This window comes from Apteryx mantelli, chromosome 6 (genome assembly GCF_036417845.1).
Source record: "Apteryx mantelli isolate bAptMan1 chromosome 6, bAptMan1.hap1, whole genome shotgun sequence".
In the NCBI taxonomy this organism is placed as follows: Eukaryota; Metazoa; Chordata; class Aves; order Apterygiformes; family Apterygidae; genus Apteryx; species Apteryx mantelli.
In genome coordinates this window covers 15243663-15259169 of record NC_089983.1, presented here as the reverse complement: position 1 = coordinate 15259169, position 15507 = coordinate 15243663, and the positions used below count along the sequence as shown (strand labels likewise).

The window sequence follows — 15507 nt, the reverse complement described above, 5'->3', positions numbered from 1 at the left end:
ATCACAGTTTTAAATTCTCATATAGTTTCTTCTTTGAAAGACTGTACCAAATTTACCATCCCACAGCTTGATCTTGTATCAGAATCAGTATAGGAATAAAAATGGGGCCTGATCCTTGCCAGTTTCTAGCCATCTCCCCAGATTGCTTGGAATGCTGTCTCCATATTCAGGGCAGTGCCTGAAACTTAGAGCCATCCAGGAGTCTATTTGCTTTTTATTAGAATTTAGAAATTTTTTTGTTTTGTTTCTAGAACAAAATCTGAAAAATTTAATCTTTTGCCTCAAAGTGGCTAATGAATCCAGGCTGATAATTTGTATACAAGATTTGGCCTTGGATGGCATGAAGTGAATGAATTCTCATAATTCCTTGAAAGGAGAAGCCTGCAAGAGAACTGCTGGTAGATCCTAACCATTACATGTTAGCAGCTGTGTGTTAATATTCCTGTGATTACTGACAGATGTGAACATTCCTTTGCAAGAAACATAAAGAGCTTCAGTGTATTGAACCTCTAAAGGTCTTTTCACCAAAAATGACAGGCTGTCAAGAAAAGAACTACTCATGCATACAGCACATCTTTCAGAGCTGTTACAAAAATGGCTATGCAATTCCATTTCCATTTATGCAAAATATGTGTAAACGATAAGGCCAAAGCAACACCTGTATCTCTGGAAACTTGTCTGTGTTGCTGGTAAGTGTGGTTTCTTAATGACAATTCCTCTTGTGGCATTAAATCTGTGGAATTCCAATTCTTGTTGTGCAGGAATTGATTTGCCAGTTGGTACGTGTCAATCTCATGTGTAAAACCTTAGAAGGTACTTGACTGAGCAGCTCTCTGTTCTATTGGTTTGAATAATGTTTGTTAAGCAGCTTAGATCACAGGTTCTGGCCAACCCTGGCTACATCACCTCCATTACGTAGGCACCTGATCTGGGGCTTTACTTTGCTTTCCAGTTTCTGAATTATTATTTGATTCTTTGTTTTTTAACAGCTCTATCCCTTGCCTTTCCATGATATCATAGCAGCCAGATTTAGGTCAAATAAGTATCCTAAGGGAGAGGCTGTTTTCAGAAGTCTTCTCTCACTTAAGTGCCAGGCATGTGAGATGGACAAGCTAGTGGTATCTCTGGTAATCCATTGGACTTTTCATTGGGGTAGAATGCTATGTTTTGTCTTGCGACTTTTAAAATGGCCAGTTATACCTAAAGTTTGAAGGTTTTCCTCAAGTTTCTCTGTTCCTTTTACTTAACCATAAGGCATCAGAGCTGAAGGAAGCCCTGTCAGGGGTTTCACCTTTGTTGCTGATATGGCTAATATTACATATTACACAGACTGAGTTAATTTCCTCCTCAGACAGCTATCACAGTTCACGTTTCTCTTACGCATTTGCAGCAGGTTTAGTTTTTGGGGTAGGGATGGGCAGGTCTGTTGTGACAGAGGACTGCAGTCTGAGCTTTTCCTTCATTCCTTCCCTTGTCTTGGAAGTTCTCACAGTGATCGTAGGGAAATAATTAAAAAGTAGGCCTCTGATACAATGAAGAAGGGATATTTTATTTTTATCTGCTACCCATTTCTATATATGTGAGATTAAAATAATTCTCCCTCTTGGTTTTTTTTCCTCTCATAAAGTGTCTTGTCCATATAAAATACATTTGTATAGCCTTAAATTTTTTTTTTAAAAAAAAGCCTTTCCTCTCTCTTCTCCCTTTACTTTTTCTTTAGAGAAGATATAATGAAAAGAGTAATTAAAGCATATAATGTTTGAAAGTTCTTTACTCTAAATAGGAATTGAAATTTGAAAATGTGTTGTATCTTTTTTTCTTTCTCCCAAACTAGTTCCTGGAAACTACATTCCCAGCAGAATCTCTGTAGTCCTATGAAACTTCCCTGCTTTTGTAGTTAAAGGGGGATGTAGCCCTCTCTTCTGCAATAATAATGGCAACCACAAAATGGAAAAGGCTGCTCATTTCGGACATATTTAATATTCAGCACATGCACAAATCAAATGGAAACCTTACACTGTAAACACACAAATTGCTGAAATTCCAGTGCAGACCGTGAGCTGGGGGGTAGAATTTGGGGTTTGGGTTTTTCTGATGCATGAGCAAAGCTTATCACTCTGCTTGTTGTGTTAAAGTATGGGTGGGAATGGGATAGAGAAATGTTCATAAAATGCTTTGCAAAACTGAAAAAAAAAATATAAGTGGGATGGTGTCAATGGTGACCTAAATTATACCATTTGGGCATTTCAGCCCATTCTGTACAGTTCTGTACCAAAGCCAGTATTACGGATCTCTTAACCCACACCCAACATACTCTAATGACACAGGACTCCATCTATGTTCTTGTCCCATCTCTGCTCTTGATATGCTGCGTGACCTCCTTGTGTGCCTATTTCTATTCTCCCCTCTTCCCCGCTTGACTACTTAGATTGCTGCTCCCTTGGTGTTTGCAGTGCCTGGCATAACAGAACCCCCTTTGTCCCAGCCTCTCAGTGCTAGGGTGATACAGCCAACAGCACTATGTAATTCAGGATTAACAGAAGCTTTTATAGTAGAAGAAGCTGTATAAAGTTTGATCTGTAAGCTGCCCCCAGCCAATTTGCTGCATCCTGTGCCCTGAAGCAGTCCATGCAGTTCAGTATGTTTACTGTACCGTGTGTATATGTTTGTTCCATTAAGGATCTGATATGCAACTTTGGTTCTCATAATAGCTGTCCAACTAGCTCCTTGCCAGAATTCAGGTTGATTCTCAGTGTCAACTGGTCTTCACGGATGACCAGGAGTGAGCTTCTGTTTTAGAGCAGTGCATTTTATCCAGCTCTCTGCCTCCTCAGACAGGAGGATAAAACCTGACTTCTATTCCCTCCAGGCCAACCTGCATTTCCTTTGTTGTTTTTTAAAAATTGCCTATCAAATATCCAAAATGCACCCAATGCAATTCATTGTAAATCTTCCCATGGATGCAGAGTTTATCTGCCCTACCCTCCTAGAGATGAATTTCTGAAATGATTTATTAGTTTTTAGAAACTAAAAAACTTTAGTACCGTGTACCATGATGCTGCATCATTCATTTTGAAGGCCTGCATCTATGGAGAATGAAGCACCCTTGCCTGCTCTGTGAACTTCTGATCAGTCCCTCAGTTTGAGCAGGCTGTCATTATGCGCTTATGGGGATTTTTGTTGTTGCCTTCTCCCTTTCCCCCTCTGCACTTTGCACATGAATTTATACCATAAAGAGCCCTTGATGAGGTATTTATTACTGGGTTCTAGAATATCAGCCCTTTGCAGATCAGGTAGAGATTATTTCACTCCTTTCATATGCTTACCTTGACAAAAAGCAGACCTCTATCTTGAGGTGTAGGTTTATTGCTGAATATATCCCAGTGACAACAGTTGTATATTTCAACTAATCCAGAATATGTGTATTGTTGTATTTTAACTCAAAAGATGTTTTTAACAGAAATTTTCAACAAATTCAGAATTTTCTGAGAAGTATTATGAGTTAGTCCTACTGTCATCATTTGCTAGAAACACTTCTTTTGCTGTAACAACTACTGAAAAGAAAGAAAAAGCTCTTTTAAAAACACATCAACCATAAATGGCTTCTGACCCTGAAGTCAAACTTCCAGGAGCAATATGAATCAGAGTCTTGTAAATAGTAAATACAAGAACTGGGATTTGTACTGATCCTTTCTGTTTTGGACATCTCATGGATGTTTTTTCCCCCTCTTAATAGCCTGTTTTGATAAAGGTTGAGAGCATCTCACATTGTTTCCTATATGCCGATAGGTCAGTGTAGCTGGTCTTCCTGGCCCTATGAGCCATGATGAAGAGCCAGGAGACTCCTCTGCATTGTGGAGAGGTTATGAAAAGGGAAATGTTGGAGCAATTCACAAGCTGGGTGCGACAGTGACTTTCTGTAAGTCTTACAGCCTTACTGTGAGATGGTTTAGAGCTGGACGTGCAGCAGCTTCCCCTGGCTATCAAGTGTTGTTGACTCAGCAGCTCCTGATGGTTACCTCTCCCTGGAACCAGAAGTTGGGACTGTGCAGCAGCCCACATGCCTGCGCTGTCCTGTTGCTGGTCGCCTGCTAGTGCCTTGGCAGAGGGACAGCACTTCAGCTGCAGCCCAAAGCCATTGAGTCACTGTTGTTAGTATGTCACACCTCCAGTCAATTCTGTATGTGTAGTAGCAGGCACTTAACACCCCATCACTGATCTGGAGGGCGTCTCAGTCCCTCAGGTAAGTCAGCTCCCTAATCATCTGCTACTGGCAGGAAATAGCCATGAAGTGTGACAGCAATACAGCCTTAGGATTTTCAGCCATGCTTCAGGGACAGCTTGAATACTGATAGTTTGCTGTTAGCATGTTGTGTGTTAAATGAGGCATTTTGTTTATATGGGAAAGATGTAGTCATTTCACTGTTACTTTGTAGCTTAGTGATTCTGCTTTTAATAGCCAGTTTTTAGAATGTGCTGTAGTCCTGAACAGATACCAGGAGTTGCTCCTATAGCTTCTCAAATTCACTGGCTCTGGTAATTCACTATGAGGAGAGATGTACTTATGAACTGAAGATTAAAATGCTAAGGTGGCTGAGGCAAATTTCAATTTTTAACATACCAGCTGATCAAGGTGAATATGAGGTGGTCAGGGAGTGTTTGTGAAATGTGCAGGTATGGATGTTAAGCTATTTGCTGACATGTGAAAGATTCAGTTTTTCCTACTGAGGACCGTATTCCATATGAGGAATTACTGACTTGATTTCATCATTAACATGAGCAGAGCATATGCCATGTAGCATATACCCTGTGAAAGCCTGGAGACCCTAAAAACAAGCCAGATAGATTGTAGCCATATTTATTTATTTTTATATTGCACCCACTTCTCCCTTTTTCTTAAAACAAGCAAAATTCTTAAGAAATAAAATGGAAAAATAAATAACATAAATGTACTGTTGAGTCTGCAAATCTGAAACCAGTGGAAGTCAGTCCCCAAAGCAAAGGTTAGAGATGGTAGCTCAAACACTGTGTACACAGGTAGTGTTTTCCATGCAACTTTTTCTCATGGAAATGTAATGTTATTTTTTAGTATACCATAAAACATGCAGACTATGTCTTGTGGATGAGTTGATGTTGCTGGAGCAAACTTTACTCTTGATATATCAAAGGCACTTGGAACAGAGGTGCCAAGTAATTTGCTGGGGCTGAGGTGTCAGTTGCTGGAACACAACATCAGTAAATATGTATTTGTTCCTAGGAAAGTAAATACAGACTGGAATTCTGAATAAATGATCCATACTGAGGTTACTATGCCATTAGACTGGGCCAAACTGTGATTTCCTGTAGCCTACATATATTTGAGTTCACTGGAGGCATTCGGTATTTTCACCAGCGCTCACTCACTTTTATCCAAACCCACCAGCAGGGGAAAAAAAAAAAAAAGTGGTATTTTTGCTTAATTTTAGCCAAATTTCTCCATGAGTAAAAGACTGTAACAAGCTTTTCTACTGAAGTCCAGGCTAAAATATTTTAAGTCATCAAAGAAACAGTAAATTCTAACATGAAAGATTTGCTCCAAACTTTGGGACTTTATTTGTATGTCATTCCCATGAAATGACTGCTTTGAGGTACAAATTAGTGTTTCACGGAGCCTTCTATCTCAGGGCTGTGAGAGCTCTGCATGCTTTCCTTTGTGGTGTGAAATTCCACATGGGAATGAGTTCTCATTACAGTCATGACTGGGTCTGACCAAGATCCTCTGAGTAATTTTGCTCTTCCTTTCTGTTAACTTCAGAAGAGTCTAGAGCTGTATTTACATTTGTAGATTGATTTCAGGATTCATTTATGTTCATTATAATCCCATTCTTAGAATTTATATGGAACAGGAAAAGAGGATGTTTCCCCGTCCTAAAAGGATGGTAGTAAGGATCAGACTTTTATATCAGAAGGAATATTTCTAATCCCAAAATCTCTATGCTGTAAAATCCAGAGCACGTGCTTCCTGGAAACAATTGCATTGAGTTAGGTTATGTTCAGCTCTTTCAGGAGTGTCTGGAAGGAAAGAGGAGTGTGAAACAGCTCATACAATAGCTGGGTGCGAGCTCTCAGTCCTCCTTTATTCCAGAGATTAGGTCATCTAGGAAGGAGTGAGGGGGAACCAGATTTGAGTATCTCATTGCTGCTGTGTTCCTGGCCCCACGGCTGGGTCGCTGGGTCGGCGCTCCCTCAGGGGAAGATGCTACTTGCTGTTCTGTTGAGTGGTGCACAATGAACATCCCTCTGCCAGGCTTTGAAGGATTCCCAGGAGATGCCATCCCCTTCAGGGGGCTTCATGCCTAGTTACATTGTTATAAAAGCAGACTTAATGTTGTAGGTATCCTGGCATGATATACTGTTGATGGAAGGTTCTGACTTCCACGTTCCTGGTCTGCTGTTTTTTTCATAAGCACAGCAAGGGCAAGAGGAGGCCAAATCCCCTCAGGCCCCCTAATCTCCATATTCCAGTTTAACCTGGAGGAAGCATTTCTAGGTGCAGTATATGGTTGGGACTTTCTGGTGTTCTTATTCCAGTCTTTGATATTTGGAGCACACAGCAAAATCCAGTATCACCTGTGCTGATACTTCAACATTATGTGTATTTACCTGTTGCAGTCTGGACTGAGAGGATGAAATGGTTTTCTGTCTCTAGCAATTAGGATTAACCTGTAATAATGTCTAGGAAAGGAAAAGTTGTAAACCTGTTCCTCAAGATTGAGCCTTTCAGTGTCCACTGTAAGTTTCATAATAACTGTTTATTCCATGTGTTAAGCACATGTCTGCTATAGCTATATAATGTTGCTTTTAGTACTGATCTCACTGCCTTACCTGTGGCACTTATTTGCTGTAATGCTGTCTACTAAATTGCATCATAAACTCAGTATCCACAATATTGATGCATTATCCACTATGCATTATGTTTAGCAGATACCCTTCTTTGTCTCCTGAAATTATCCCTCTTTCAATTAAAAGCATATCTGTTCAGATTATTTTTTCTCTGCCTACTGTTTGTTTAGATAAGCAAATCACTTAAACTTTTTTAAAAGTACCATTTATATACTCATATCCTGACCAAAAATATACCTTGAAATGTATATAACTAGGCCAGTGTATGTATTTTGGTATTAAGAAAATGTCTATATGATTTTGTGGCAGTTGAACAAATTGCTTTATAAAGTGCTGAAAAAAACCCACTATTTCACAGAGCAAGGGCAAAACTGTTTTCACTTAACTGTGTAAAACATGAAGCACTACTCACTGAAATTTCTCAGAAATTACTCAGAAATTTCTGTCCTTCTGTTGGGAAGCCAAAGACAGATTACGTTGAGGATGTGCCAGTTTGAAAACAGTGGTGATTGCATTTTAATTGAGAATGAGGTATTCCAGCTGTCATTAATTGTAGAAGCTGCAAAATACTTAATTGTTATGGTTTACTAGAGATGAATGGAAGGATAGTTTTTGCCTAGAAAATGACATTGTGGGTATTTTTTGGAACTTACTTACACTTTTTATGATCTTATTTTAGAAATAATCATAAGATTATGTTCTGTGTAAACTAACATGCTTAAATTTATAAGTCCACATTCTGAACTTTCTAATAAATCTGTGGAGATTATTTTTAACTTGTCAGCGCCTACCCTGTCTGAGATGCATTATTTTAGAGTTCCTTGACCTCAATAAAAGCCAACTTTCCTGGCAGATTGGCCTTTCAGTGTACAAAAATGGCAGATAAAACTCACAATAGACTCAAAGGGGTAGCAGAATTCAGTTAGGAGGGAGGCAGTTTTCACAGAGGCATGGGAAATCTGTAGGAGTCCACAGATTGTACAGAATCTTTTTCTTGCTGCTCTTAGCATCTTCACTGGCCCCTGAAGTCTATGAAAATGGAGACCCCATAGCTCCTCTAGGACTAAATGTATCTGGGCTCATGAGGGTACCAGTGATTGTTTTAAGCAGGGCTCTCCAGCTCTGTGATGTTGCTTAGTTACCATCATTCCCACAGCTCTCAAATAAAGCAAAGCAAATGTAAAAACTGGTTTCTATTTATGGGCTGGGCTACTGTACAGATCCAAACAAAACAAAACTGTAAATCCTCCACAGCTTCTTTAATGATCTTTTTTTTTTCCCCTCAAGTATTCCACTTGGCTAGTCACAAAAGCTTTCTATTTAAAATGTTTTTTTCAGTATATTAGACTACTTCTAGAATTCTGCACAAACTCATGGACTTTTTTGCTGGTAACCCTCTAAGTTCAGAAGCTAGAATCCTTACTAAAAATGCAGGATAACAAATAATGGCTCGTGCCACTGCTAACTCCAACTGGGATATAAAAGGAACAGAGCATCTTTCTGTGACACTGCCTTTTAGAGGAAAAGCAGGGATGAGATTTACCTTGTTGCTTTAATTGCCAGAAAAACCTCAGGAAGCAGTAAACCTAGTGGATATACTTTGTGTGTCTTCCCTTGTGGGTAGGGGAAGGGGCAAAGCTTAGCTTAGAATATGTTAAGGCATATCTTGTTTAGTAATAAGAATAATAACAAACTATTGTGGAAAACCATCTGGCTGAGGATCTCATACGATTTTATGAATATTACTAAACTTAGCTTCACAAATCTTCTCCTTTGGCCCTTAGAAGAATAATTTTGATGTGTGACTCGTGTTTTGGGGAAAATTCTCCTCTTGAATCCAATTAGCTGATCTTGGCAAAGTACACAGACACTCTTTGAGACTGAACGTAGTGTAGGTAGCTGAGCAGCTATTCTGTTGTTGTCACTGCTCCACAGACGAATCTCCACAAAATGAAAAGTATTATTTTTGTCATCTTCAGGCTCAAAAAGGTATCAATAGACTTGCTGTCTCATTACTTGTTATGTTATGCATAGGTATAAATATATTTAATAAAGCTAATTCTCAAAATAAAGCTTCTCTGGAAGCCCTACGTGTGGATGAGTTTCTTGGTGAGTAGTAAGCAGAGAGCTTTCCATAACTCCACTAGCATCACTAACAGTGTACCTGAAGTGGGTTCCAGAATCCCTCTTAGTTTCGAAGAGAGGAGGAAACTAAAATAATTAGAAGTATTTGACAGTCAGCCAGAGATTGGGGAAAAACAACCATATCCAAGTAAAACATATGCCCAGCTATGAAAGAATCTATCCCTGTCTATCAAAAGTACAGGAAGTGTAGGAAGCAAACAGAACTTAAGCGTTGCCTTATGCTGATTGTCTGAGTGCTAGTGCTTTAGCAGGGCTCACAACTCATTCTTCTAACTATTTTGGGGTTTCCACTGAGTCCAGTGCTTCTGACAGTGGAGTTGTAAGACTGATTTCCTGTCCAGCGAGACACTAGCTGTTTAACCATGCAGTGTTGAATTTCTGGTGTCGTATGGCTTATGTGTGTATGTTATAGGTCCATTCCAGCTCTCTGGGAAGTCAGCAAGAATTGGATTAGGCACTTAATGCTCTCAGAAGAAAGCATTGAGTGGCATTAAGTTAGCAGGAATAATGGACTAAAATAATGACAGATCACTGTTTGGGGAATAAAGGTGTTTACAGGTTCCTTATATGTGGGCTTGTTTTTTAAAAATGTATTTATAAAAAGTCTGAGGCTTATTCTGAAGCTCTGGCTCTCACCAAAGTTCCCGCAGGACCAGGAGGAGTTTCATATAGGATAACAGGATTAGATTCTTGATATTCAAGCCCTTTAAGGCTTATAAATAATAGTAAGCACCAGAACATATTTCTTCTTCAAACCCTGCTATTTCATGCTGGCTGGAACAGAAGCAGTGCCAGTTTTATGTCTGATTGCACTGCTTGCTCTCTGCTATGAGAGCCTTGAAGAACAATTTTTCTTTTGACAAGACTGTGCAGCATTTAAAAGTTTTCGTCCTCATTACAGCTGTTCTTTGTTTACTGTAATTCCCTCACGGACCAATATTGAACATGGATCCTCTCCTTTGCCCTGCTATGGTATTATTGTCCCACTTGTGTCACTGGGCAGAAGTATGGCACAGGATGAGAGCTGGTGTAGTCCTGCAGCTTTTGCTTAGTTGTTTCCCAATCATAAAGTCAGTGTGAAATTTGCTTTTGCTACAGAATCTGTGGCAAATACTAGATAGAGAATGGTTTCAGTCAGGGAGCTTAAGCTGTTTTATAGTCATATGTATCTTGTGTTGTAATGAGAAGTGCACATTGTAAATTTTCATATGAATTGCACTCTGAAAACAGGATCCTGCTGAGTATCCTCAACACTGCATTCCCTGGCGGGAGTTAAAGAGACTGCAGTGCACAAGATGGAAAATTATGGTTTAGTAGTAAAGGCAGACTGAGTTCAACTTTGGAGGCTATTGTTATTAAATGACTAAATGCTGAGAAGCAAAAAAGGAATCTCACCACTGTTGAAGTATAGCAGTGACAGGCAAGGAGTGCATTGGGCATAAGGTTGAGACTGAAAGTCTAAGGTTTGACTAAGTATCAAAGACATCCAGGCTTGTTTCCATGAGGTAAATAGCTGTGCATAGGCAGTGAAAATAGGAAAGTGTGATCAACTCACTAGCTAGGCCTTATCTTCTACCAGTGCCAAAATCCTCAGCAAAATCTCCCTCACTTTGTGTAACAGCAGACTGCAAATGTCCTCCACACTCAGTCATGTCAGCATGTGGTTGAAGACTCTCTAATTCTGCAGACTTGCTTCTGGTACTAGGTGCTCCATCAGTGACCTCACCAGAGAAATACCTGTAATGAAAACTAACCATAGTCTGTTGTGTCCTGTGTTACTAGCACTCATTCCAGCTTGCTGATTCTAGCAATAAACCTAGCATTTGCAGTTAAAGCAAACCCTATCCTTAACATTAAATATAGCAGTGACACGTAGTGACACTAGAATTAAATGTGAGCATTGGACCCTGCAGGCTAGCAGAACTCAACCCTTTCCCTCTTCCTCATACTAGTGTTAGATTGGGTTTAACAATATGGAGTGTTGGGTTCAGTTTAATGTTCAGTCCCGCAATATCTATGTTCTCTGCATTTGGGCTACTGCAGGCAGGATCTCATGGCTTCTGCTTAAATCAGGAGTTGTGTTGGATGATACTTGCAACGATGTTTTGGGTTGTTTTGGGTTTAGGACTGGCGAATTTGTTTTACGGCTAGCTTTTGCAAAAGATGAGAGCTGATACAGGCACAGTCAAATAACCTTCAGTTAATTTTAGTGCTAGTCTTCATCACTGGTGTATATTTAAAACTGTGTTTTGGACTGTGCTTAGGATATGTTCTCAGGAATGGAGGGTTTGAAGGTTATGTTTACTGCTGACATCTAGAAGGCTCGTAGGGCTGCAGTGGAATTGGGAGGGTTCAGTGTTTAGTTTATCAGCTTATCTGTGTGACAGGTGTGTCATGAAACCTCAGGTTCAAGTTGGGGTTAGGGCTGGGCATCAGAAGAGGTGCAGCCAAACAACTTGTTTTAGTCTTACTTGGTCTCAAGAAGACTCTTGTGTGATAAGGACTACTGTCCAGAGTGTCATATAGCTCATGGTATGTTTTGGTTCTGCTCTCTAGTTTCATTAAAGCCCACATCTCTCTCTATAGAGAGCTGCTGTGGTCTAGATGCATCTTAGTAGCTGGTTCAGGTGCTCATATTTGTCATGGGTCACATACTAGGATTAGGGACCTGCTAAGATCAGAGTTTGAGATGGGAGGAATTGAAGTGCTTGGTTTACACGTGTTTTCTCCATGGCTGTAGAGCTGTGTTGAGCACTTACTCCTGCTGCTTTTAAGGGCTTACGTTTAGTTTTGGTGCTGTTGTTTGTCACTGAGCTCTGCTTGATGTGAGGTTTGGGGATGCGATTCCTGAATCTCTGCTTCTTTTCTCTTCAAGTCCTGCAGTAGGGGACAGTGGGTTGAAGATTTTGAGACGGTATTTCATGGCATCTCCTGCCAGTGACTGGGACTTTCAGACTTTGGGAACATATGCCCTTTATCTTCCATCAGCCATAGATCTGCCACTGATGGATATGGGCTGCTGTTTTTAAAATCCCTATTCTTATTGCATGTGTCACAGCATACTTTTCTACTTCAGAGTCTTTTTTGTTTGAAAATATGAAGTCACTTTAAAAATTGACCTTTCATTATGATGGGAAATTACCTTAAACATTTGCAGACTTTAAGCTACAGTATTTTCTTTGATAATGAAAGTGATATAAGTTTCCTCTTAAGTGCTGCACCTTTACTCTTAATTTTCTTTCTCCTCACTTGAGTCATTATTTCCTGCATAATATTTTCTTTGATAATATGCCATGGAACATTAAATGAGGGCAAAATGGTGAGTCAGGAAGTTAATCAGATTATGGAGAGATGTCCCATAGGAATCCATTTATATTTTAAGGTATTACATCTCATTTGATCAGACTAGATCACAGAATCACAGATAGCTGTGGTATTGTTTGGAAAGAAAGAACTTTTACCACATCCAGTAAAACATCTTTTTTGCCAGGTTTATATATGGTACATAGCTGTTCTCATTAGTTGCTTTCTCTCTTTTTAACAGACAGCAATGCACAAAACAAAAAGACTTTTGAGTTCCATTTTGGGGTTATATTCCTTTGTCCTTTAAAATAGTCTGTAACAGTCAAAGCCCTCAAAGTACAAGAATTACAATTCCAACTTGAATAATTTCATATTGGTGCTTCTTGAGACTAGATTGTCTAAGATTACCTGCCACTTGGGTATTCAATATTTCATGAAATTCAAGAGGACAGAGGTCATCAAAAGAACTCATTGAGAAGAAACAAAACATTTATTTTTTTGAAGTTGCAGACCTCTCCCCATTTGATTTTCAAATTTTAATTTCTACTGAAGTTGAAGAGGAATCTGTCCCACAATTTGGGTTGAGGAAGATCAAAATTGGGATTTAGAAGGTAGTGTGTCTTGCAGGAAGAATAACAGAATCACTAAGGTACCTCAGTACAGTAATGTGCATGGTCTAATTTGTTCTGTTTAAATCCTAAAAATACTCAGTGCAGACTATGAACATTTCTGGAAGGAGATAGAGGTCCGTATTTTGGAAATAGAAAGGCATTAACCATTAAGAGTCTTATTTTCTTGCAGTCTCAATCCAGATGCTCACTAGATGAAAGGGATAAAGTCTTCCTTGTTCTCAGCCCTTCCCTGTGGTTCTTTGAAGGGAATGAAGAGTCCTGGTCAGAGTGTGCTACCCAAAGGGCATGGAAGTGCCTCTCCAGGTTTCCAGCCCCTCTATTCAGCTCATGAATCTGCACCTCTTGTGTGGATTCCAGTGCCCAGAAGTGCTCTCTAACACTGTGACATGCTTACTTGTATTTCTTCATCAGAGCATCAGATTTTAAATTGCTTCATTTATCCCTTTGATTTTGAACATAACTGTGATTCAGCAAGCCATCCAGAAATATGTGTTTAGATTGCAAGGGACTTTGGGATATAAGCTGTGAGAGCCTGTGTTGCGAGAGCCTTTGGTAGATGAAGTGCTTCGAGGAACACCAGGCTGTTTCAGATGCAGAAGTAATTAAGAACTTTCCACCCCGTTTTAAAATAAAAGCTGCAACTCTGATAAGACTTGTGTTGTCCAAAAGTTCACTGTGGTCTTTGGCAGAAGATGTAATTTCCATATGGATAAACCAAGTGAAGTAGGACAGCAGTCACCCATTTCTTGTCTGTACTGGAGGGTGAGTATTTTGTAATACAGAAGAAGAAATAAGTTGCAAAGACAAACCGGCTATACTGGTTTAACAGAGGCTGGTTTCAGCAGACAGGATGTTCAGAAATGTCACGTTACACTTTTAGGGCTCGTTGAGGAACTGTTAAGCAGATCTTGTTCCTGAGCAAACCAGGACCAGTGTGTGACTCACTCAAGTGGTAACTAGGAAGGAATAATCCCTATCTGGCATGTATGGTTACATCCCAGTCCAGTCCATGACTTCCCTCTTCTTGCAACTGCAGGAGGGAGGACAAAACTACCTATTACAGTTTTTTTTCTGCCAGTGAATCAGGAAACTGGTTTCCGTTCATTTGTGTATGGGCATAGACATAAATGGGCACACGGCTGTCTATGTGGTTGTATGTGTTTAACTTTGGGGAGAATTCCTCTGAACATCTGTTTGCAAATTGGCAAAGGCCTTGGACTCTAGGCAAACTGCTGGTGTGACTCTTTGGACTTGCCTTTGCTCCCACTGAGTTAGTGTTCTTGAGATAATGTTGCTTAGAGGAGAATGACAGCACAGTAAAACTGCACTGGTGCTGCTCAGAGGGACTGGATTAGTAACTAGTGAGTTAATTGTGACTGTTGCACCTACAGCCCTCTAGCATTAATGGGTAAAGCAGTTAGCATCGCTTAAGGTTTATTCTTCTGATCATCCCAATGTGCTGGCTAGTTTGAGTTTAAACTCTGAGTTCATTTTAAAATTAAGTTCATTTTAGCTGGGAGTATTTATATGTGATCAGGAATGGGGCTAACAGCAATGCTCAGGCAATTGCTTGAGCTCACATGACAGTGAAGACAAGCCCTGTAAAAATTGATAAAGGCAACTGTCAGCACCCCTGCATGTTGGCCATAGCAGTAAGGGGTTGAGCACCCCCCCCCCCCCCAAAAAAAGTCTCCTATAGGGAGAAAGCAGAAAAGTAAAGTGACTAATAACATTCCTTCTCATTTCCAGTTGTCTTTGCAGGAGATACAGCCTCTTGGAGAGGATAGAAAAATAAGAACAGAAACTGGAGTCATTCACAGTGGTGAGATAACTTTTACATTTCTCTTCACTAATCATTATGTGACTAGCATGTGACAAAGCAAGCTCGGAAACTCGTAAGTCACACTTTCAACCTATCCTTTACAACCAAGTTCGTTGCTGAGCTGTCTTGCTAAAGCTGATCACAATGTCACATGCTACAGTGACTACAGGAAAAAATGACAAATGCAACAATTGAAAAAGTAGTGCTTTCTAAATTCCTTACTCTGCAGCTTTGACCTCTTACAAAGACACAAGATATCAGTGGATAATTGTACTTCCTTTCACATTGTGCATGTGTGCAATGGATCATAAATGGGAAGGTACTTTTGCTTTCTTCATATGTTCCATCAGTGCAACAAGCCAAATTTTGGAGGCTCCTTTCACCGTAGCAGCGCAGCCTATTTGAACATCTTGAAAGTGGCATTGATTCATATTTTGCCTGGACCATATCTTTCACTACTCTGGATAAATTCCCTTTCTTTAGTTTCTGCCTCTGTCATTAAGTTGATCAGTTCTTACTATACTGTCCTACTGTGTCCCCCCCCCCCCATCCTTTTTTGATTGTGTGAACTGCTGTGAAGGCATATCATGGGTTGCAACTGAAAATTCTTCTGACTTGGTGTTCTGAGTTCGTCTTCTACAAGTAGAGCCCAAGATGATGTTCAGAGGACTATGGGAAATGACAGCTCTATAGAGTGATAGAAAAATGAATTAGATAAGGCTA

The 15507-nt window shown here is 39.9% G+C and overlaps 1 protein-coding gene across 8 annotated transcripts in view; it reads left to right on the top strand.

Annotated features, from left to right (window-relative positions):
- SPATS2L (spermatogenesis associated serine rich 2 like) overlaps positions 1-15507 on the top strand; it is a 172550-nt gene that overhangs the window by 88534 nt on the left and 68509 nt on the right. For 6 of the 8 annotated variants that reach the window (XM_067298882.1, XM_067298883.1, XM_067298887.1 and 3 more), the window contains one exon: positions 14712-14784. The exons of the other annotated variants lie outside the window; for them this stretch is intronic. In XM_067298882.1, coding sequence (XP_067154983.1) covers positions 14712-14784 — 73 coding nt within the window. The remainder of the gene's footprint in view (positions 1-14711; positions 14785-15507) is intronic. 8 annotated transcript variants of the gene reach the window in all.